General features: G+C 43.1%; 1 protein-coding gene across 1 annotated transcript in view; it reads right to left on the reverse strand.

The window, feature by feature from the left end:
- The window catches only part of TMX3 (thioredoxin related transmembrane protein 3), a 201550-nt gene that overhangs the window by 32919 nt on the left and 144989 nt on the right, over positions 1-23642 (reverse strand). The window contains exons 11-13 of the mRNA XM_033934242.1: positions 14966-15023; positions 14187-14240; positions 9973-10029 (exon numbers count right to left, since the gene is read on the reverse strand). Coding sequence (XP_033790133.1) covers positions 9973-10029; positions 14187-14240; positions 14966-15023 — 169 coding nt within the window. The remainder of the gene's footprint in view (positions 1-9972; positions 10030-14186; positions 14241-14965; positions 15024-23642) is intronic.

Below are 23642 nucleotides of genomic sequence, written 5' to 3' on the forward strand. Positions count from 1 at the left end.
CAACTCAAGGCAGACTTGATACATGTGAATGACACTCAAATCTTTAAAAAATATTCAGGAAATTAGCAGATCGGGGGGGAAAAGGACCTCAAGTGCCCACAGGTGTCAGATATAGATAAATCTTGTCTGCACACCAAAGCGTAGGCTATCATTGGACCAGAACAAACCCCTTATCCTGTCCTGGATACCGCTAATCTTATATTAGCTACAAAACAATAAAAGTTATTTTAGCTCGGCAGTGGGTGTGTTGTGTAGTGCTTCCTTAAAGCTACGGGGAACCCCTGGGTATATCTCCTGATGAAGCCCTTTTTTGCGGTGAAATGAGGATACTCTGTGAGAGAATTACCACTTCTATAATCCTGGCTGTTCACCCACCAGCAATATAAGCTATGTACTAATGATAAAAGCTAAAATAACTTTTATTGTTTTGTAGCTAATGTAAGATTAGCGGTATCCAGGACAGGATAAGGGGTTTGCTCTGGTCCAATGATAGCCTACGCTTTGGTGTGCAGACAAGATTGATCTATATCTGACACCTGTGGACACTTGAGGTCCTTTTTTCCCCCGATCCGCTAATTTCCTGAATATTTTTTAAAGATTTGGGTGTCATTCACACATATCAAATTTTGGTGTGTATTTTTGGTTGATTTTGACTTTTTTTGGTGTGAGGTTCTTTATCTTTACCGACTAACAAACACTACCCCACACTTTAAACAAAGCCATAAAAAAAAAGATCTGAATTTTCACCTTTTAAATCCATGTCTTCCACAAAAATATACTAGAATAGTGAAAGGCTATACAAAAACTTAGATTTTAACACCTAACCAATGAAGTGAGGCACTTGATTCATATCAGCTCTTTGAACATTTAAAAAAAAACAACCTGCTTCAGATTCGATAATCCAACCCATCACCTTTGGATCTTTAGGGGTAGTGTCTTATTACTGAACACTGGGATTCCTTCTCTGCTAGATAAAGGAAGCAGTTTTCACACTGCTCTTAAAAAAAACCCTCTAATTTTGTATGTATTCAGGGCATGGATAGTAGGTAATGACAGAGGTTGTGCCTGTAAGGGTTAGGGTGAAGTTAATTCCCTTTACGCATAACTAAGTGAACAGAGAAATAAAACAAATCTATGTGTGAGGACGTTATTACCCAATAGATGACCAAGGTGATGATGAGTTGACAAGAGGTGAGTGTGTAAGTGTTTTCTCCCACTCCCCTTTGCTTTACTTTACCTCTCCAAGGTTTGTTTATGTTCATTAAAACTCTTTCTATACTGCTTAAGCTACAAATAAGAATAAAGTGGTTTACAAAATAATTCAATACGGTAATAAAAGAACTTCATTAAAAACAGGAAAGATAGTTAAAACACCCCAAATAAAATATAAATTCACATGCAGAACATACAAAGTAATTAAGAGGACACACACACAACCAGGCAGACACAGAGGACACAGTAGGCACAGAGGAAATACAGCAGGTACAGAGGACACACAGACAGGTATATGCAGAGGACACAGCAGGCGCAGAGGACAGCCACAGCAGACCGGCAAGCAGGCAGCAATGGAAGCAGCGGACAGAAGCAGGATGTTCAGCTATCCAGTTTTCTGCACCGTCTGCCATATGTATGACTACCTCCCCTCTGGGAGACGGTCTTATGTATGCGCTCGATGCAGAGAGCTGGAGAGCCTGAAGAAACAAGTCAGACTCCTGGAGGGCAGAGAACTGGAACTTGAGGCACTTCAAGCAGTGGAGGAAGAAGACAGAGATGCAGAGAACATCAAGACAGAGGACACCATTGAGGAATAAGTCCAAGAGATGGAGAGGTTCATAGCAGCGGCAAACAGGGAGGCCGTGGAAAATCACCAGCAACAGTGGAACTGCCGAGATACACCTACAGAGATTGTGGACCACCTGATGGACAACCACCACAAAGAAATGGATGACACAGCAGCGAGAACGAAGGACACAGACCTACAGCTGGAGAAATGGACATACACCAGGGACACGGACCTGCGGCTGGAGAATCAGGAGAAGATAGAGAGGACAGCAATTGTCGTAGGGGACTCCATCATCAGACAAGTCGACAGCCACATAGCGGGAGGAAGACTGGATCAGCTGGTGACCTGCCTACCAGGAGCCAAGGTAGAAGACATAGTGAGCCGCATCGACAGTGTGGAAGAAGATACGGCGGTGGTGATCCATGTGGGGATGAACAATGTGAGCAACAGGAACTACAACAGGGAAGTACTGAAGGACCAGTTCCGGATGCTAGGAAGGAAGCTGAAGACCAGAACGCAGAGGATAGCATTTTCGGAGATCCTGCCGGTACCTAGGGCTGACGAGAAGAAGCAGATGGAGCTGCAAGCAGTCAACATGTGGACACGGCACTGGTGTGTGGAAGAAGGATTCTACTTCGTGTGCAACTGGACGACGTTCGGGGGGAAGAGGAAGCTATTCAGCAAGGATGGACTCCACCTCAGCAGAAACGGAATGAAGCTACTTGCAAGCAACATCAAGAGAGAAGTTGAGAAGTTTTTAAACTAGGAAGAAGGGGAAAGCCAACAGTCGACTGAGAGAGAGAGTCGATGGTTCTGGAACCGGTATACCCGGAGGATACCATGCAGGAAGATAAGAGGGAAAGACTCACCGGACCACAGGCAAGACAGATCGAAAGGGACACAAGGGGGAAGGAAATGCAAGAAAGGAACAGGCTGCAAACTCAAGTGTATGTACACGAACGCAAGGAGCCTTAGGAATAAGATGGGTGAATTAGAAGCTATGGCACAAAAAGACAACATTGACATCATCGGCATCACGGAAACATGGTGGACTGAGGATACAAACTATATACCGCAGAGACACAGTGGCACAAAAAGCTGGGGGCATAGCCATATACATCAAAGAGGGAATTGAATCTACTGGAGAGAACATGCCACAACTCACAAATAAGTTAGAGTCTCTATGTGTCAAAATTCCAGGAACAAATGGACTGGAAATGAAGATCGTCATCTATTACCGACCCCCAGGGCAGTACAAAGAAATTGATGGAGAAATGACAGATGAGATTAAACACAATTGCAAGGGAGGCAAAGTAGTTATCATGGGTGACTTCAACTATCCGGGGATAGACTGGAACCTAGGCACATCCGGCTGCGCTAGGAAGACCAAGTTCCTGGATGCTGCAGGCGATTGCTTCCTGGAACAACTTATCAAGGAAAATACAAGAGGAAATGCAATTCTGGATTTAATTCTAAATTTACTGTGAGGACCGGCACATGATGTAGATGTAGAAGGGACGCTGGGAAACAGCGATCTCAATATGATCTGCTTCGATCTGGACGGAGGGGCAAAACATGGTGGGGAAGAAGATTAAGAATAGGATAAGCACTGTAAAAACACTAGAGTAAGCTTGGTCCCTTTTTAAGGACACAATCACCGAGGCGCAAAATCTATATATACCGCGTATCAAGAAGGGATCCAAGAGCAAAAAGAACAAAGAACCAGTGTGGCTCACTGTAGAGGTGAAGGAAGCGATCAGAGACAAGAAAACTTCGTTTAAGGAATGGAAAAGGCCAAAGACGGACGAAAACTGGAACAAACACAAACATCATCAACGCAGGTGCCATAAGGCAGTAAAAGGGGCCAAAAGAGACTACAAGGAAAAAATAGCCAAGGAGGCAAAAAACTTCAAGCCATTTCTTTGATATATTAAGGGGAAATGACCCACAAAGGAAGCAGTGGGAACACTGGATGACCATGGAATAAAGGGAGGACAAAAGCAATCGCAGACAAACTGAACACATTTTTTGCGTCTGTATTTACTGAAGAGGATATACACAGCATACCAGAACCCATCAGGCTATATGCTGGAAACAAAGACGGGAAACTGGCAGGGTTGACGGTCAGTCTAGAGAAGGCATGTAGACAGATTGATAGACTTAAGAGCAATAAATCCCCGGGACCAGATGGCATCCATCTGAGGATCATTAAGGAACTGAAAGGGACTATAGCTGGACTGCTTCAACTAATAGCCAATCTGTCGATCAAATTAGGAAAGATTCCAGAAGACTGGAAGGTGGCAAATGTTACGCCGATCTTCAAGAAAGGTTCAAGGGGAGATCCTGGAAACTACAGACCGATGAGTTTGACCTCGGTACCGGGAAAGATGGTAGAGGTGCTGATAAAGGACCGCATCATTGATCACCTTGATGGACATGGGCTGATGAGGGCCAGTCAGAACAGTTTCAGCAAAGGCACATCGTGTTTGACAAACTTGCTGCACTTCTTTGAGGGAGTAAACAGGCATATAGACAAGGGCGACCCGGTCAACATTGTATATCTGGATTTTCAGAAGGCGTTCGACAAGGTTCCACATGAACGACTACTTTGGAAAATTGCAATCCATGTAATTGAGGGGGAAATACTCACGTGGATTAAAAACTGGCTGGAGCATAGGAAACAGAGAGTGGTGGTAAATGGACAATACTCGGACTGGAAGAGTGTCACCAGTGGGGTGCCGCAGGGCTTGGTGCTTGGACCCGTGCTCTTCAGCATCTTTATAAACGATCTGGACATTGGTACAATGAGTGAGGTGATTAAATTTGCAGATACAAAGTTATTCAGAGTAGTGAAGACACATGGGGATTGCGAAGATCTGCAACGTGACATAATCAAGCTCGAGAAATGGGCATCAACATGGCAAATGAGGTTCAACGTGGATAAGTGTAAAATTATTCATGTCGGTAACAAAAATCTCATGCACAAATACAGGATGTCCGGGGAGGTATTTGGAGAGACCTCCCAGGAAAGAGACTTCGGAGTTCTGATTGACAAGTCGATGAAGCCGATCGCACAATGTGCAGTGGCGGCGAAAAGGGCGAACAGAATGCTAGGAATGATAAAGAAGGGGATCACAAACAGATCGGAGAAGGTTATCATGCTGCTGTATCGGGCCATGGTACACCCTCACCTGGAGTACTGCATCCAGCACTGGTTGCCGTACATGAAGAAAGACACGGTGCTACTCGAAAGGGTACAAAGGGTTGGAGGAGTTGCTGTACAGTGAGAGAGTGGAGAAACTGGGCCTCTTCTCCCTTGAAAAGAGGAGACTGAGAGGGGACATGATCGAAACATTCAAGATACAGAAGGGAATAGACTTAGTGGATAAAGACAGATTGATCACCCTCTCCAAGGTAGGGAGAATGAGAGGACACTCTTTAGAGCTGAAAGGGGAAGTTCTTCTTCACCCATAGTGGTAGACAACTGGAACGCTCTTCCGGAGTCTGTTATAGGGGAAAACGCCCTCCAAGGATTCAAGACAAAGTTGGACAAGTTCCTGCTAAACTGGAACGTACGCAGGTGAGGCTGGACTCATTTAGAGCACTGGTCTTTAACCTAAGGGCCGCAGCGTGAGCGGACTGCTGGGAAAGATGGACCACTGGTCTGACCCAGCAGTGGCAATTCTTATGTTCTTATGAGTTCAGAAAAGAAAGCTAATCGGCAATAATGTGCCTTTAAATTGCAGGATCATTGAAGACCGCAGAACCACAGGAATCTGCCTCCTTATAGTGCTAGGTATTAAGTCATTGCCAAGTTTAAGCTGCTAACCACTAATATACAGCAGAGATAGTTGGCTATCCCCGCTGAATTTTAGTGGACAGATGTTCCTGGCTGGTTAAATAGCACTAATATCAGGCTGCATGTGAACAGTGAAACAAATGTTTAAAAAAAATTCAGGGAGCAAAGGTGGTGGCCTGAGATAGAGTGGAATGGGGGGGGCGGGGTAACTAATTTCTTCAGCTAAATAATTAAATCCACTTCAACAGACATAGGAGAACTCGCACACCATTTACACACCCTCCAACCAAAATCGTCAAAAGAAAAAAAACTGTTCGACAACCTCCTAATGCTCGACCCCCAACTCTACAACCTATTGACCTTGACCACAAACTACAAAACCTTCAAAAAAGAAATAAAAACCCTTCTATTCAAAAAACACATAAAACCAAACTAACACAATCAAAACGGTCCCAAGCATCACCTGCAACTACTCCATATGTACTTCTGATATCATGACAATTCAGACATAATTTATGTTATGTTTGGATTAATGGTTACATATATGAGGTTCCATAAAAGAAAATTTTCAGTGCCTGTTTCTATTATGACCATTTATTTTTCATGGTTATTACAAAAAATATTTTTTTACATGGGGGTGTGTGTCAAAAAATGATGGGCCCCGGGTGCCACATACCCTAGGTACGCCACTGGGGAGACTAGTGACAAAAGTGAATGTCAATGGGTTTGATGCAAGTATTCAAGCTTTTAATATCAGAGGTTTCTAATACTATCACCAACCTGAAGAGGGAAGTGAAAGAATTAAGAGTTACTTCTAAATAGCATATATTGGACAACTGCCTGCTCCTTCTAAATGATTAATGTACCAGAAAAAGATAAGGTGGAAACAAAAGGTATATACAACCTTGAAAACTGTCAGAGGAGATCGAACATTAGAATCACTGGAGTACCAGGGAAAAGAATGATACTGTCACAGAAGCTGTGAGAGAGATTTGTAATATAGCTGTGGATAAAATAAGGGAAGTGAGACCCCTTAAGAGAGCACAGGAAGGACATTTTTTTATGTTCAAAAACCATCTTTTTAAAATTTTTAAACAAATTAACACAGAACAATGAGCAGAACCATAAGGTACATGACATGTGCACCCATACATCAATATAAAAATGAGGCAATATTAGAGGAAGTCCAGAAAATTATTTCAAATCGTATTTGTTTTAGATTTTTCAGAACAAACCAATTTGAAAGGTTCCCATACCTTTTTAAGGCTCCCTTTTACTAAACCGTGGGTGGAGTGCTGCATGGCAAATGTTCTGATATCCATTTACCGTATTTTCGCGGATATAATGCGCACCCGTGTAAAACGCGCACACGGGTATAGCGCGCAGAAACCACACTTGTATGTACGGAAACTTTTGTATACAGCGCTCATGGGTATACCGCACATGCTGCCCGACTCTCCTCTGGCCACCCCGACTCTCCTTTCGCCCTCCCCGACTCTCCTCTGGTTGCCCCGACTCACCGTTCACCCGCCCTGACTTTCGGTGCACTGCCCCGCCTCTCCGTGCGCTGTCCCGACTCTCCGTTCACCTGCCCTGACTTTCCGTGCACTGCCCCGCCTCTCCGTGCGCTGTCCCGACTCTCCGTTCACCTGCCCTGACTTTCCGTGCACTGCCCCGCCTGTCCCCCTTGAAGGTCTGCCTGTCCCCCTTGAAGTCCTGTCCCCCCTTGAAGGTCTGTCCCCATCCTGAAAGCCTGATGCCCCCCCTCGACGTCCGATTCTTCTCCCCCCTCGGCAGGACCACTCGCACCCCCACCCCGAAGGACCGCCGACTCCCCGACGATATCGGGCCAGGAGGGAGCCCAAATCCTCCTGGCCACGGCGACCCCCTAACCCCACCCCGCACTACATTACGGGCAGGAGGGATCCCAGGCCCTCCTGCCCTTGACGCAAACCCCCTTCCCCCCCAATGACCGCCCCCCCCAAGAACCTCTGACCGCCTCCCCAGCCGACCCGCGATCCCCCTGGCGACCCCCACGACCCCCCCACCCCCCTTCCCCGTACCTTTGGTAGTTGGCCGGACAGACGGGAGCCAAACCCACCTGTCCGGCAGGCAGCCAACGAAGGAATGAGGCCGGATTGGCCCATCCATCCTAAAGCTCCGCCTACTGGTGGGGCCTAAGGCGCGTGGGCCAATCAGAATAGGCCCTGGAGCCTTAGGTCCCACCTGGGGGCGTGGCCTGAGGCACATGGTCGGGTTGGGCCCATGTACCTCAGGCCGCGCCCCCAGGTGGGACCTAAGGCTCCAGGGCCTATTCTGATTGGCCCACGCGCCTTAGGCCCCACCAGTAGGCGGAGCTTTAGGATGGATGGGCCAATCCGGCCTCATTCCTTCGTTGGCTGCCTGCCGGACAGGCGGGTTTGGCTCCCGTCTGTCCGGCCAACTACCAAAGGTACGGGGAAGGGGGGTGGGGGGGGGGTCGCTAGGGGGATCGCGGGTCGGCTGGGGGGGGCGGTCGGAGGTTCTTGGGGGGGGCGGTCGTTGGGGGGAGGGGGGTTTGCGTCGAGGGCAGGAGGGCCTATGATCCCTCCTGCCCGTAATGTAGTGCGAGGTGGGGGTAGGGGGTCGCCGTGGCCAGGAGGGTTTGGGCTCCCTCCTGGCCCGATATTGTCGGGGAGTCGGCGGTCCTTCGGGGTGGGGGTGCGAGCGGTGGGGGTGCGAGCGTCCTTCCGGATGATGAATCGGGCGTCGGGCGGGGTGTGAAATATGTAAAAAAAATTTTGTATACTGCGCTCAGGCATATAACGCGCGAAGGGTATGCGCGGTACGTAAAAACGCGTATAACGCGCGCGTTATATCCGCGAAAATACGGTAATCTCTATGGACATTGCAGCATTTAACATGTCTGCCCGCGCTATTGGACTTTTTAAAAGAGGGGGTAAGTCTATTAAACAAATCAGTTTTTTCAGCAATCTTATCTTCATATTTGTAAACCAAAGAATTCCACCAGAATACAAAAGGAAACTATTGTATCTTTCCATTCAGATAGAAAAAAGATTTCAATGCAATTGCAATCAAAATATTGAATAGTTTTCATCAGATGATAAAGGCTCAGATAGGCCAACTGATCTAAAGAAAACAATATTAGCCCCCTTTTATCAAGCCGCGTTGGGGTTTTTTTTATCACTGGCCACTGCAATAAAAGCTCTGACACTCATTGCTCCAGACACGACCTAGCTAGAATAAAAAGTGCTGGTTAACAGAAAAATACATTAAAATACAGTAAATTTAAAGATAAAGAGCCCTTTAGACCGGCATAGTCTCAATATTTTTTTTTTCAGAACAGCTCTGAATATTTTTTTTTTTTCAGAACAGAGGCCTGACCAGTCAGCCAGCCAGCCAGCTGAGGCACCTCTACAAAAACTTTGGGAGAAGGAGGAAGAGGGGGTAGGGACCCAGAACGAGACCCTTTGACACCCCGAGGTCGGACGGATCCCGTCCAAGCTCTGTCTGGCACCAGAAAGGGGATCAGAAGTCCTAAGCAAAATCCAACAGCTCTAACAAGGGGAGTCTTAATTTTTTTCTATGTTATCACCTGCTCGGAGACTGAGAAAGACTGAGTTGGGAGGAGGAGCCTCAGCTAATATACTACAACCAAGGTTTTGGTCTCAAAAAGATGTGCCTTAACCATTGATAATGGGATTCATTAAGTAAAAAGGGCCATTTAAGCTTTACACATCAATGTTGTATCAGAACCAAAAAAGTGGATCTTAATAATTTTGCATGTTTTAACCTTCAATTCATCAACCTAAAATATATTTTAGCTAATACTGCATTATAAAATCTGTCCCCTCTTGCTTCAGTTGGTGAAAATGGAATGGAGTTGTATTCAAGCTATAATCACCAAATGACTCCATTTAAACAACTGTAGCCCATAGCTTGGACTACCTGATTTAATATTTGGTTGCTTATAACCTAATACGTTAGTTATAGACTGATTTTGTTATACAATATCCTAATAATTCTGCCTTATGAAGAAGCCTTGTATTAAACCAGGGATCTCAAAGTCCCTCTTTGAAGGCCACAATCCAGTCGGGTTTTCAGGATTTCCCCAATGAATATGCATGAGATCTAAGTGCATGCACTGCTTTCAATGCATATTCATTGGGGAAATCCTGAAAACCCGACTGGATTGCGGCCCTCAAGGAGGGACTTTGAGATCCATGTATTAAACGAATGACAGAGAACAAGACGGCATGAATGACTTGGTGGGAGGAGCAAAACAACACAAGGGATACCTTTAATAAGTTGTGAAATAATGCAATAAACATAATAAAAACTGACAATTCTAGTTTAATTTTATTTTCAAAGGTAATGCTCCACTACTTACTCCATCAACAGGCTGTTAATATAGTCACTTCCATCCATATGTCCAAATTGAAAGTCCCTGAAATATAAGGCACATTGTTACACTTTTCCAGGCTAGAAAGAACCCTAAAAACCACTATGTAACTACATTAACAAAAAACCTAAACATTTTAAAATGCATGTTTTCCTAATTCTTATTAAAATCAGAATTTTCATAGAAAACATAGAAACATAGAAAGATGACGGCAGAAAAGGGCCACAGCCCATCAAGTCTGCCCACTCTACTGATCCACCCCCTTAAGTCTATACCCTAGTGACCCTATTCCTTATCTTCATCCTTGTAGGGATCCCACGTAGGTATCCCATTTATTCTTAAAGTCTGGGACGCTGCTGGCCTCGATCACCTGCACTGGAAGCTTGTTCCAATGATCTATCACTCTTTCCGTGAAGAAGTACTTCCTGGCGTCACCATGAAATTTCCCTCCCCTGAGTTTGAGCAGATGCCCTCTTGTGGCTGAGGGTCCTTTGAGAAAGAAAATATCATATTCCACCTCGACACGTCCCGTGATGTACTTAAATGTCTCAATCATGTCTCCTCTCTTCCTACGTTCTTCGAGAGTGTAGAGCTACAATTTGTTCAGTCTTTCTTCGTATGAGAGACCCCTGAGCCCCGAGACCATCCTGGTGGCCATCCGCTGAACCGATTCAATTCTGATCACATCTTTACGGTAATGTGGCCTCCAGAATTGCACACAGTATTCCAGATGAGAATTAGATTAATTCCTGTGATTAGAACAGCTAAAGACAAAAGCTTTCTTTGACAGGGTTCATTTTCCTGCCTCAATAACCCAAATTTAACACCCAGTCACACTGGCTACAAGTTTCAGTATAATTACGAGCTTTACAATTGCAAATAGCTTATTACTTATCATTTTTGATCAATGTTAGTAGACCATTCAACATTTCAATTTATGTTCAACTTAAAAAGGTCCTAAAACATTTTGAAAGACAAAAAGAAAAATGTAACAAGTACAAATGAATCAAGTCCTGCTCTGACAAAAGTGTTTCATAATGCCACAGCTCAAACCTTTTGGCTATTCATTCAGAGTGTGCAAAATATCACTTCCTCTATAAAGATATTAGGTTCTTATCTTGATAATATCTTTTCCAGTAGATAGGGATGGTATGCTGAACCAAGGGTTTTCCAACCGCTCCCACAAGTCCATTGCAGGAGATACTGATCACTGCTTCAGCACCTCCTCCTTCTCCCTGATCTCTGCTGCCCCCTGTCAGGTTCAAAGCTGGCAACAGCCCTACAGAAGAGATCAGGAGAAGAACAGGGAGACACCTCTCCTCCCCCCAAAAAAAAACAGGAAATTGATCTGCTCAAACAAAAAAACACAATACTCACAGACACAACAAGGAGAGGGTGGAAACAAAGTTAACCCTTATTATGGAACTATATATATACAATATACAATTTCTTCAAAGCAAAGACAGCTGGCAGAAAGTTCAGAGATGTAGCCTTCAGGCAGCCAATAGTCCAAGCAGGTGCATTGACAACAATGGGTGGGGGAGGGGGGCTCAGCATATCATCTCTATCTACTGGAAAATATATTAAAAGTGTTATTAGAGTTTTATGTTGATGCCAGGGAGGGAACGCAAACAGGAACTCGTCTGTTGGCCAAGGCTGTATCAGGGTGTCAATCCTTGTGCTTCTGGGCTCGTATCTGTGACTGAAGAAGTGTAATTAATGGGAGTTCCACAACCGAGAAGATTGTTTTACGGGTTGTATCGTACACTAACTGACAACTGGAGGGAATTGCAAGGAGGTACTGATGCGCTGAAAATCGGTTCACGGAAGTTTCGCCCCCCACATTTCGCCCCCAGCAATTCGCCCCTCACATTTCGCCCCCGCACATTTCGCCCCCCGGATGTTTCGCCCCCACACATTTTGCCCCCGCACATTTCGCCCCCCGGATGTTTCGCCCCCACACATTTCGCCCCCGCACATTTCGCCCCTGATTATGTGTACTGCACATTTCGCATTGGGCTAGTTTAGCGCTGGCCACTGCGGTATTAGCTCCAACGCTCATAGGGGAGCCAGAGAGAGAGAGTCGGGGAGGCAGAGAGCAGGTCACGGCAGAGAGCCGGGGAGCCAGAGAGAGAGAGTCGCACCCACCCCGACTCTCCCTTGTTGAGCCGCGGCCTGCCAGAGCCCGCCGAGACGCTCCCTTGGTTCCTGCGGGAGGGCCGCCGCACACGCCACGGGAGGGAGGGGTTGTGCGTCGCCGGAGGCCCAGTACCTTATCGCCGGGTGGGAAGGGGTGGTGTGGCTGCCGCCGTCTCATCTGCTCAGCGTGGCTGGCGTCTCATGTAAGCCGAGCACCTGCGGTTTCCTACTCTGGAGATGTAAGGGCTTGCGATAGAGGCAGGAGGAAGGAAGAGAGAATCCTTTGCCTCTTTGACTGTTCTAAGCAACCTGGTACAGTGGTGTAAAATCCACCCCACGCCGCCCTCACTTTGTGGGAGGTGGGGGCCGTGAACCCTGCACCACAGTGGCCGAGGTAGAGCCCTGCAAATGCGTCCTTCCCCTCCATGGGCGGCCCGGCTGTGTGGGAGGGGGGATTGGGGTTTCCGACCCTGGCGGCCGCGTCGCTGTCTCCCAGCCGCCCTGCTCCGGCCCCGGGCAGGGCGCGATGCACTGGAGAGCCGGGGAGCCAGAGAGAGAGTTGGGGGAGGCAGAGAGCAGGTTGATTTCAGGGCTGCAGGGCTGGCAGGACAGTCGGAAAGGGTCTCCCCCCCAGGGCCTAACTAGGTACTGGATCCAGTGGGGGGGGGGGGGCCTTCATGGTAGGAGTACAGCCCTCTCACTTCTGCCTTCTAAAATGGCTGTTGTCCTCTTGCAGCAGCTAATGGTATTAACAGGAAGTGCCGTGAGCAGCTGCGAAAGGTCATGGCAGCCATTTGGGAAGGCAGGAGCGAGAGGGCCATGCTCCTGCCACAAAGATCAATGCTGGACTGCTAGGTACTTTGATAGGTCTCAGGGGGAGGAGGGGGGGGCATGGGACATGTGGCTCACAAGCTGTATGTTGCCGACCCTATCTTAGACGCAGAAAGGGGAGGTGGGAAGGGAGACAAAGTTAGAGTGAGAGAGAGAGAACGGAGGAACGCTCAGGGGCGAAATGTGCAGTACACATAATCAGGGGCGAAATGTGCGGGGGCGAAATGTGCGGGGGTGAAATGTGTGGGGGCAAAACATCCGGGGGGCGAAATGTGTGGGGGCGAAATGTGTCTGGGGGCGAAATGTGGGGGGCGAAATGTGAGGGGCGAATTGCTGGGGGCGAAATGTGGGGGGCGAACCTTCCGGATCCCCTGAAAATCACACTCTGAAATATGAGCGTGCAACTCAGAATACTGACAAAAGGTAGTCATGTATATAATTGTCAATTAACACTAAACTAATTAGCATTTAATTAATCTACTAAGTTACGCACATAATTGACCTTATTCTTTAAGATGAACGAGCAACTCTGCATACTAATCGACAATTTTGGGCACACAACTTTCTAGAATTATGGGGTATACACATTTTAAACTCAATTCTGTAAATGGCGCCCAAATTTGGTGCCCCCTCAAATGTGTTCTAAGTGCTATTCTATAAATGGTGGTCCACTTTAGGCAGAGTTTATAGAATGGCGCTTAGCACTGGGATCTACATCCAAAGACGATTTACATCAAGCAAATCCCTGTGACTAAATTAGCTGTGGTTCCCCCGAATTCTACAACATTGCATGAAAATCCTAGAAATGGCCCAGACTCACCCATGTCCCTCCCATGGCCATGTACCCTTCCCAGACCAGCATGTTAAAATTTATACACACATGTTTACAGAATAACAACTGTAAAGATGTGTACATAAATTCTAATTATTGCCAATCAGCATCAATATGTTAGCACCCAATTATCAACACTAATTGGCTTGTTAAGCAATTAAAATGCACATACAATTTGAGAACACAAACAAAATTGCATTCACATTTAGAAATACCACGATAATGGTGTTTTCCAATGGCAGATAAGTGAAACTAGTATTTAAAAATACTGTATATTGGTAATTGTTATCTTTTGACGATGCCTATATATCTGAATTAAATAGCATCTAATAAATTGTGCACCCTATTTGCATAAATTTTTATTTTCATTTATTACATAAAACTTCCGTGGCACACCTACCTGTGAAAATGGTCTCTATAATTCTTAGCAATTTCCTTCATAATATTTTTTAGCCTACAAAAGGGTGTGGTGGGGGTGGGGGGAGACAAGAAAATGGATTTTTATCAGAACCAGTGTTAAATTAAAATGATATAAATGTATCTCTCAGAGAAACTGAGAAAGGAGGCTGTGGTTAAATACTATTTGGGAAAGCCTACCAAAAAAGAAAAGAAATAAAGAAAACAATGAAGTTTGTTAAAAAAAAAAATTATTTCCCGCCTAAAACTTAGGTGGGTTACAGTTCAGTATACATAATCCAGTAACAAACAAAACATAAAATCAATGACACATTATCAACCCTATTTCCTATAATCAGTAGTAGAATTCATTCACAAACTAATGAGTTTTTACGCAATCACCTAAATTACTAGAAGTCTGGCTGCAAGAGCACAATGTTCGAATAGTCTGGCATTAGATACTGTCTCAACTGAAAGAACAGATTTACAACAGATTTCCATTAGGGGATGTTTTCCTTGTATAAGGCAGAAGTTCTGAACATGTATAAAAACAGCAGACATTCAGGATGCATTTATACCTTTTATGGCAAAGTCAGAGGCCACCAATCTTTATCTAGAAAATTCTCTTTCATCTCCAGACCCATTTTGTAAGGTTATTTTTGTCTTTTTACAATGTTTCAGCCTCCAGAAGAGCTTGAAAGAAGGGAAGCACAAGCCAAAATAGCGCAGACAATTAAAAACACAGACAGGACTACATATTAGTAGTTAAAATTTACATTGTACCTGGTATGTTCAGCTGAAGTGTTTTTATCATCAACAACTGCAATTGCTACAAGTTTTCCTGCAACAACAAAACACAAACATTTCAGTGCCAATACAGGGCTTTCTGAATAAATTGTTTGAGATTTTAGGTATAGTTTATATTCCGCTTTTATTCAAAGCGGATTACGTTACATAATTAAATACAAACATAACATCAAACATTACATACAACAAAAGTATTTTTAATAGTAATAATATTTCAAGACTCTAATAAATCAATCAACTGCCAAAATATGCATTAAGGCACATATTTCATCTGACCAAAAAAGATGACGTTTCAACAGTTTCTTAAACTGACGCACATCTTTTTGCTGCTGAAGAGACACTGACGGTTTGTTCCATTCTGTTGGCCCTACACAGAAAAATATACTCTTCCTCATTATTTCTAAACTCACTTTTTTTTTCCTCAAGAGGGAACAAACAACTCTAATTGAGCTGCAGAACACAAGAATCTTGATAAAGGTATCAGTCTTGTAAATATGTATTTGGATATAAATTGGTTTAAACTCAAATAAACCATCAAAAGCAATTTGTACTTTACACAAAATTCCATAGATAGCCAATACATCACAATGAAATGTGAAGTGACATGGATTATTGAGTTCTGTACTATCTGCAAGGCAGTTCCCAAAACACAATGTTACAATAATCTAATACTGCAAGTACAATAGATTGAACTATGTGTTTGAAGTCATGCCTGGACAGGGACAACTGAAGCTTGCTCAACATTCACAACTTGAAGTAGGTTTTCCTAATAATATACTTCAAGTATGATTGAAAAGATAACCAAGGATCAAGCATTACCTCTAAATAATGCACCTCAGTAGAAAAATACATTAATGTATTCAAAACAGTAATACCAGCAGTAGTTTAAATTTCTAAATCTTTCAAAGCAAACATAATTTTTGACTTTGAAACATTTGACATCAGTCTATTTGCAGCCATCCAATTTCTAACAGCATCCAAAATATCATTCAGTCTTTGCACAACCTATAACAATGATCCTTCAATTGGGAAGAAGAAATGTATATCATCGGCATATGAGCCAATATGATAAACCTTGCTGTTTGATCAATTTGCATAAAGGCAGCAGGTACAAATTAAATGAGACTGCAGATAATGCAGAACCTTGTGGAATACCTGTACTCATCTCCCTATACTTTGAAAAGTTTTCCCCTAAATATTTCCTGAATGCTGTCTTTCAAAAATGACTCAAACCATTATAAAACAGTTCCTCGAAGTCACAATCAAAAAGCCTACTTAACAAAATATCATGATTCAGCGTATCAAATGCTTCAGAAATATCAAGGAACACCACCAAGTATTATAGACCATGATCAAGTTCGTCTAATGTAGCCACCAACAATGACTCCATGCTATGATCCTTTCGGAAAGCATATTGGTGCATGTCTAATACATTACACTACTGCAGATGCATATCTAATTGATGGTATACAACTTTTTTGACTATTTTTGTTAACGTTGAAAACATAGAAATATAGTTGCATATCCTCCCCCTCCTGACCCACCTCCCCTTGTCTGGTCCCAGCCTCAAAACCCTCCTTCAACTACCACTGACTTTTCTCCCTTCTCTGAAATCACAGAGGAAGAAACCATACTTCTGCACTCAGTCAAGCCTACTACATACCTCTATAACCCTATTCCCACTCCTCTACTTAACCATCTCACATCCCTGCTATCTGTCATACCTTCAACCTATCCATTTCCACTGCAATTGTTCCCAATGCCTTCAAACATGCAGTGGTTAAGCCACTTCTCAAAAAACCCTCGCTGGACCCCACCTCCCCCTCAAACTATCGCCCTTACCAAAGTCTGCAGTGACCTGTTTCTGGCCAGAGCTAAGGGCCTTTATGCGATCCTCATCCTTCTTGACCTGTCTGCTGCCTTTGACACTTTACACTGTCCCTGCTTGGATTCTGTGAATCTGTCCTCCCCTGGTTTGCCTCCTACCTCTATCATACATTTAGTGAATGTGCTGGTGGATTGAGCTGCAGAACACAAGAATCTTGATAAAGGTATCAGTCTTGTAAATATGTATTTGGATATAAATTGGTTTAAACTCAAATAAACCATCAAAAGCAATTTGTACTTTACACAAAATTCCATAGATAGCCAATACATCACAATGAAATGTGAAGTGACATGGATTATTGAGTTCTGTACTATCTGCAAGGCAGTTCCCAAAACACAATGTTACAATAATCTAATACTGCAAGTACAATAGATTGAACTATGTGTTTGAAGTCATGCCTGGACAGGGACAACTGAAGCTTGCTCAACATTCACAACTTGAAGTAGGTTTTGAGTTCAAGAGTCCTTTCATAAACCGTGAAACCAGTGGATGAGTGGCTAGAGGTTTATTGTTTATTGTTGAAAGGAGCATGGTAAGCATTAATAGCACTGAGGTGAACTCTAACCGAAGTGGTCTTGTCCAGAGTTGGATAAATGTAGAAAGTCTAATACGGAAGGAACAGAAGATCTGGAAGGATCCAGGTGATGGAGATTATACCACAAAATTAAGTGTGTCCATTTGAGTCAATAACAGTGCTGAGTAGAAGGATTTCTGGAAGCAGTTATAATGGCTTGTACTGGGTCAGAAAGATTGAAGTCAGGTCGAGAGGTACCAAGCTGTTAGGTACAGAGATTGCAGATTGGGATGTAAAAGAGAACCTTGACTCTGAGTGAGTAGAGATGGAAAGATCCATAATGGAATTGCATCCTTGACACTCAGTTGAAGTAGAAGGAAGAAACAAAGTTGCCTGGGCCACCAAGGAGCTACAAGGATCATGGTAGCTGATTGTCATTTGAGCTTGACTAATGTCTTCAGAACCAGAGACATTGGTTGAAATGCATGCAGGAACATGTGTGTCTAATCCAGAAGAATTGCATCTGCGTTCAGATGAGGAGAGTAGTCTGGTTGTGGGGAGATGCAAAGAGGTTAATCTGAGGAGTCCCCCAAAACAAGAAAATATGGCTCAAGATTTTGGAGTTGGGAGCTGAAAAATATTTGCTGAACTTGTCGGCCAGGGTATTCTGTTTTTCTTGTACATAGATTACTTTGAGAAATATATTCCAAAGAATTGCCCAGTTCCAATATGAATGGCTTCTTGACAAAGAGGAAGATATACGTTCCCCCTAGCTACTTGATTGTCTGTTCGAACAAGGAGGACTTGGTTGAAAAAAACGATCCTGAAGTGTCTTGAGAGCATTGTGAATTGCACACAGTTCTAACAAGTTGATATGAAATGCTTTCTTTCGAGCAGACTACAATCCCTGAGTCCGGAGGCCATCCAATTGAGCTCCCCATACATACATGGAGGTGCCTGTTGTAAGTATTTTCTGATGTAGAGGGATGTGCAGCAAACCTCTGGATAGATTGACAAAGAAAAGAGGTGACTTTGATCTGTTGGGATAAGGAATCCATGGCCTGACACCACTGGGATGTCAGGTTTCATTGAGCTGATCTGAGATGAAGCAAAGGGAGTGACATGAACTGTGAATGCCATGTGACCCATGAGATGCATAATTTGTCTTGCTGAGATGTGTTGCAGAATGGACACGATTGCAAAGTTGAAGAAAGGTGTTTTGTTTTTGCTGTGGTAAGAAAGCTCATAAGCGAGTCGTGTTGAGCACAGCTTCTTCTACTGGAGGATTTCTTAAGAATGGATTCAACCAGTAAAGACTGGTGCTGCAATTGTGGATTATCAAAGTACGGACATGATTGTATTTTGTATAAACAGTCAATTTTTCTTGGAGCTATAGGACTCTTACCTTGTCCAAAATTAGGCTGAAAACCCAGTTTTGCAAGATAGCCTTCAACTCATAACTCTACTCCCTTCTGCTCACCACCCTAGTCAGCAGCTTTAACCATCCCCTCTAACTGTAACCCCTACACTAGCATCCTGTTTGTCTTGGTTTTTTAGATTTTAAGCTCGCTCAAGTGACTCTGTACAGTGCTGTGTAAGTCTGGTAGTAATATAGTAAATGAAGGCAGATAAAGACCTGAGTGGTCCATCCAGTCTGCCCATAAGTGATACTGATTTAAAAAATACATGATTTGATTAACCTGTCTCTTCTTTGATATTTCTGGGCCATAGACTGTATTGTCTAGTATTGTCCTAGGTTCCAAATGCTGAAGTTGCAGTCCAAGCTCACTCCAGCCTATCCAACTGTTGTTTGCAGGATATCAATCGTAATGTCTGGCCAGCAACAACCTCATGTTCCATAGTGTGTCTTGCTCTAGAAATAATTAATAGTATTAGCAGTAATTACTAGTTGTACAGTTGCTGCCTTCAATGGGTTTGGAAGCACTTCCTGTCTCAAGATTTAATTCACCAAGCCTGTAATCAAGGATAATACCATTGTCCCCATACTCTTCAGCATATGAGGTGAACAAATATCTCCTGAGGAAACATTTTAATTAGACTCCAGTAATCAAATGCAAGAACAAACTATTATTATATATGAAACTGAAATATAGCTAATTTGTTAGTTATTTACCAGAGAAGTTCAATGCAAAGGGGCAAGGGAATAAATCTAAACACATGACAGTAAAATACTCAAGGCTCTAAATAATCACCTAAATTAAAAAAATTAAAATATCAGGAAGTCAACTCTCAGATGAAAGCAAAATAAATTTCATTATAGCTTCAGATTACCACCTCATAAATCCAATAGTCACCATACACACCATACTATGCCAAAATATAATTTCACTTCAGGAAGTATTTGAAATGCACTCTACCTCTTGCTTACACCTAGCTAATGGGAAAGTAACTTACAGGTACAACAATCAATCAATGAAAGAAGAAATATTTTATTTAAAATGTTTGAACATAAGTTACATGATTTCTCTAAAGAGGAACACACCTCTTAATACCTGTGAATAAGTACTAAGTACCATATATACTTGAATATAAACCTATCCAAATTTAACAGGAGATAACATTTTTCCTCCCAAAAAGGGGGAAAAAAGATTGACTCAAATATAAACCAAACTCATGTCAGTTTTGTGAGGTTACTGTGGGAGTGAATGGCCTAGTGGTTAGAACTGCTGCCTCAGCATCCTGAGGTTGTGAGTTCAATCCCAACCTACTCCTTGTGACTCTGGGCAAATTACTTTAATCCTTCCATTGTTCCAGGTATCACAGTTAGATTGTGAGCCTGCAGGGACAGGTGGTGAATATAACAAAGAGTACCTGATTACTATTCAATGTATTGTAACCACCTTGGATGAATCTCTTCATGAAAAGATGGTACATAAACAACCACTGTGGGAACTCACGTCAGCCATTTTGAGTAGTGAGACTGCACAGGGTGGGAGCATAGGAGGATCACTCTTGCTCACCACTGGACCAGAAGGGCTTAAGGTAGGCCTGAGGAAAGGCCCGCGATGGATCCGAGATGTTGAAGACTCAAATATAAACTGAAACCCCGGCCATTTTTTCACCCCAAAATCTAGGCTTATATTCGAGTACATACAATATATTTTACATAACTGTATTTAACTCAATGAAAACTAAAAGTATACAGTATAAAGGTAAAAGTAAAGAATATAACCTTTTCTTACTAAAAGAGGTAATTATTGATATACTTTAAAGGAATAATATATGAAGGGCAATTTTATAAAAGAACATGTACAATCATGCACACCTTGGATGCATAAGAACATAATAGCCTTACTGGGTCAGAGCAATGGTCCATCTAAGCCCAGTAGCCCATCTTCACGGTGTCCAATCCAGGTCACAAGTACCTGGCAAAAGCCCAAAGAGTAGCAACATTCCATGTTACTGATCCAGGGCTTCCTTCTACTTCAACTGAGTGTCAAGGATCCAATTCCATTATGGATCTTTCCATCTCTACTCACTCAGAGTGGCTTCCCCCATATCTCAATAGCAGACTATGGGCTTTTTTTTTCCAGGAACTTGTCCAAACCTTTTTTAAAACTAGCTAAATTAACTGCTCTTACCACATCCTCTGGCAATGCATTCCAGTGTTTAACTAATCTCTGAGTGAAAAAAAAAATATTTCCTCCTATTGGTTTTAAAAGTATTTCCCTGTAACTTCATTGAGTGTCCCCTAGTCTTTGTTATTTTTGATGGAGTGAAAAATCGATCCACTTGTACCTGTTCTACACCACTCAGAATTTTGTAGACTTCAATCATATCTCCCCTTAGCCATCTCTTTTCCAAGTTTAAGAGCCCTAACCTCTTTAGTCTTTCCTCATACGAGAGGAGTTCCATCCTCTTTATCATCTTGGTCACTATTCTTTGAAACTTTTCTAATCTGCTATATCTTTTTTGAGATACGGCAACCAGAACTGAACATAATGCTCAAGGTGAGATTGCACTATGGAGCGATACAGAGGCATTAAAACATTCTTAGTTTTTGTACCATCTGTTTTCTAATAGCATTATGCCCTATTCATTAATGACGCATACATAATTATGCAGACCTTACATCATAAGTGGTACCAAACACTATTCTGTAATGAAGTGCGTTAATACCATAGTACATAAATGCAAGGGGTTGCACAACTGGGTGAAGCATGGATGGGACATGGGTATGTCGCCTACATACATTTGCAACTTAGTGAATACTTTAGCTTCCCAAACTGTGGGTCAGAACTCATTATTTAGAGTTACAAGCTGGGTAGGCTCTCCATAGCTGCTATAAGTTGTGCATGCCCACTTATGGAAAGCCATCTTTAACGGGATAGAATTATACAAATAGTGTGCTCAAAAGGTTCCTCTCCCACTCTGCAAAGATCCCTCCCCCTTCCCTTATGGAACACATCATACTTTAAGACCCCAGACCCTTTCCTAGACCCCATTCCTGAAGTCCCACTCCCTCAGTCTCCACTACTTCTAGTACAATTAGGCCTAAGCAACACTGTACACAAAACACATATGAGATATCTTTTAGGCCTTCCTCAGTCAATCTCTGGTGGTCTGGGGAATCCGGGACAGGAGCAATTCCCAGTCATTCTTATCCTACTTGTGCCAGGTTCAAAATGGCACTGGTGACCCCAAGTGTTGTTCTTACAAGAATGCAAGTCTACTGCTAGGGACCACTTTCCCTATTTCAAACCCAGCACCATCAGGTATAGGAGTGACTGGGGATAAATCCAACCTCAGTTGCTCTACACCACCAGGAACTCAGACAGTCAACCCAGAGAGGATGGAATCAGAATAGAAGTATGGTATGTACAAAGGAGGGGTGGAACCTTAACAGAGGGATAATGGGAAAGAAGAGACATCTGGGAGCATCGGGCCATGTGGCAAGCAGAATAACTCAGCTTACAAAATTGATCACAAGCTGCAATATTCATTTCCACAGGAGTTACTAACCTGTAGCCAACTAATAAGAAGTACTGCAGCTTAGTAACTTCTCCTTTAAATCTCTGTTTCCCAAACCTGTCCATGAAGAACACATATCCAGTTTGGTTTTCAGGATTGCTAAAATGAATATGCATGAGACAAAATCTCTAATGTATACAAGTTTATCTCATGCATACTGCTGAAAAATAGACTGGATATGTAGGCCACCAGGATAGGGCTGGGAAGTGTTGCCCTAGACCAGTGGTCCCCAACCCTGTCCTGGAGGACCACCAGGCCAATTGGGTTTTCAGGCTAGCACTAATGAATATGCATGAGAGAGATATGCATATAATGGAAGTGACAGGCATGCAAATCTGCTCCATGCATATTCATTAGGGCTATCCTAAAAACCCGATTAGCCTGGTGGTCCTCCAGGAAAGGGTTGGGGACCATTGCCCTAGACCACATATCTGTAAAGTAACTCATCTACCGATTAGTGTTCAGTACAGTACAAATTTACCAGTGTATACGAGATGATGCAAAAGGGTTGATGAATTACATTTCAAAGGCTAAGGAGCTATTCCTAATTGTGCAATATTCTTTAATTACATCTTTCCTCTGCATTATATTCCAATTGGTACCATGCTACAAAATTAGTTGGTTAACACATTTGTTCTTTTACTAGGCCTTTATTTGTTTCCTGTGGTTTATGCATGAGCCAACTCTAAATATTCTTTCTAACAACTCTATTCCCTCAGCAGACATTTGTCTAAATGGTTTAAGCTGTACTGTAGCAAATTCTTCCCACCTGCTGTGATAAAGTGCAATTTATTTCAGGAAAAAATATATTAAAAATGATATTTTCTTCTGCCTAAAAACCATGTAATCTATCATAATTCTGCATATCTTTTACAATACATCCTGTATGCCAATGTAAAACTGGGAGAAGCATGCAGCCTCTCCCTCCCTCGATATTTGTGATGACCAGTGAATAAGAATAAAAATTTCAATCAATATTCTGGAGAATAGGACAGAAAGAGTGCACATATTTCTGCAGTCTTGAGTAAATGGCATTCATACACCTTTCAAAAGCAGTTGTAGCATATAATACAATCTGACCCTTTTCAGGCTCTGTCCTCTTCATTAATTTTTCTTTAACAGAAAAGGGAATGAGAAATAAAGAGAACACACCAATGACTGAAGCTTCCGGGAAGGAAGGACAACAAAAAAAGGCTTGCATATTCTTAAAGAGCCTGAAGTACTAGAAATTCCTGCCACAATTATAGCTTACAAATCAT

The sequence above is a fragment of the Geotrypetes seraphini genome, chromosome 2 (assembly GCF_902459505.1).
Source record: "Geotrypetes seraphini chromosome 2, aGeoSer1.1, whole genome shotgun sequence".
Taxonomy (NCBI): domain Eukaryota; kingdom Metazoa; phylum Chordata; class Amphibia; order Gymnophiona; family Dermophiidae; genus Geotrypetes; species Geotrypetes seraphini.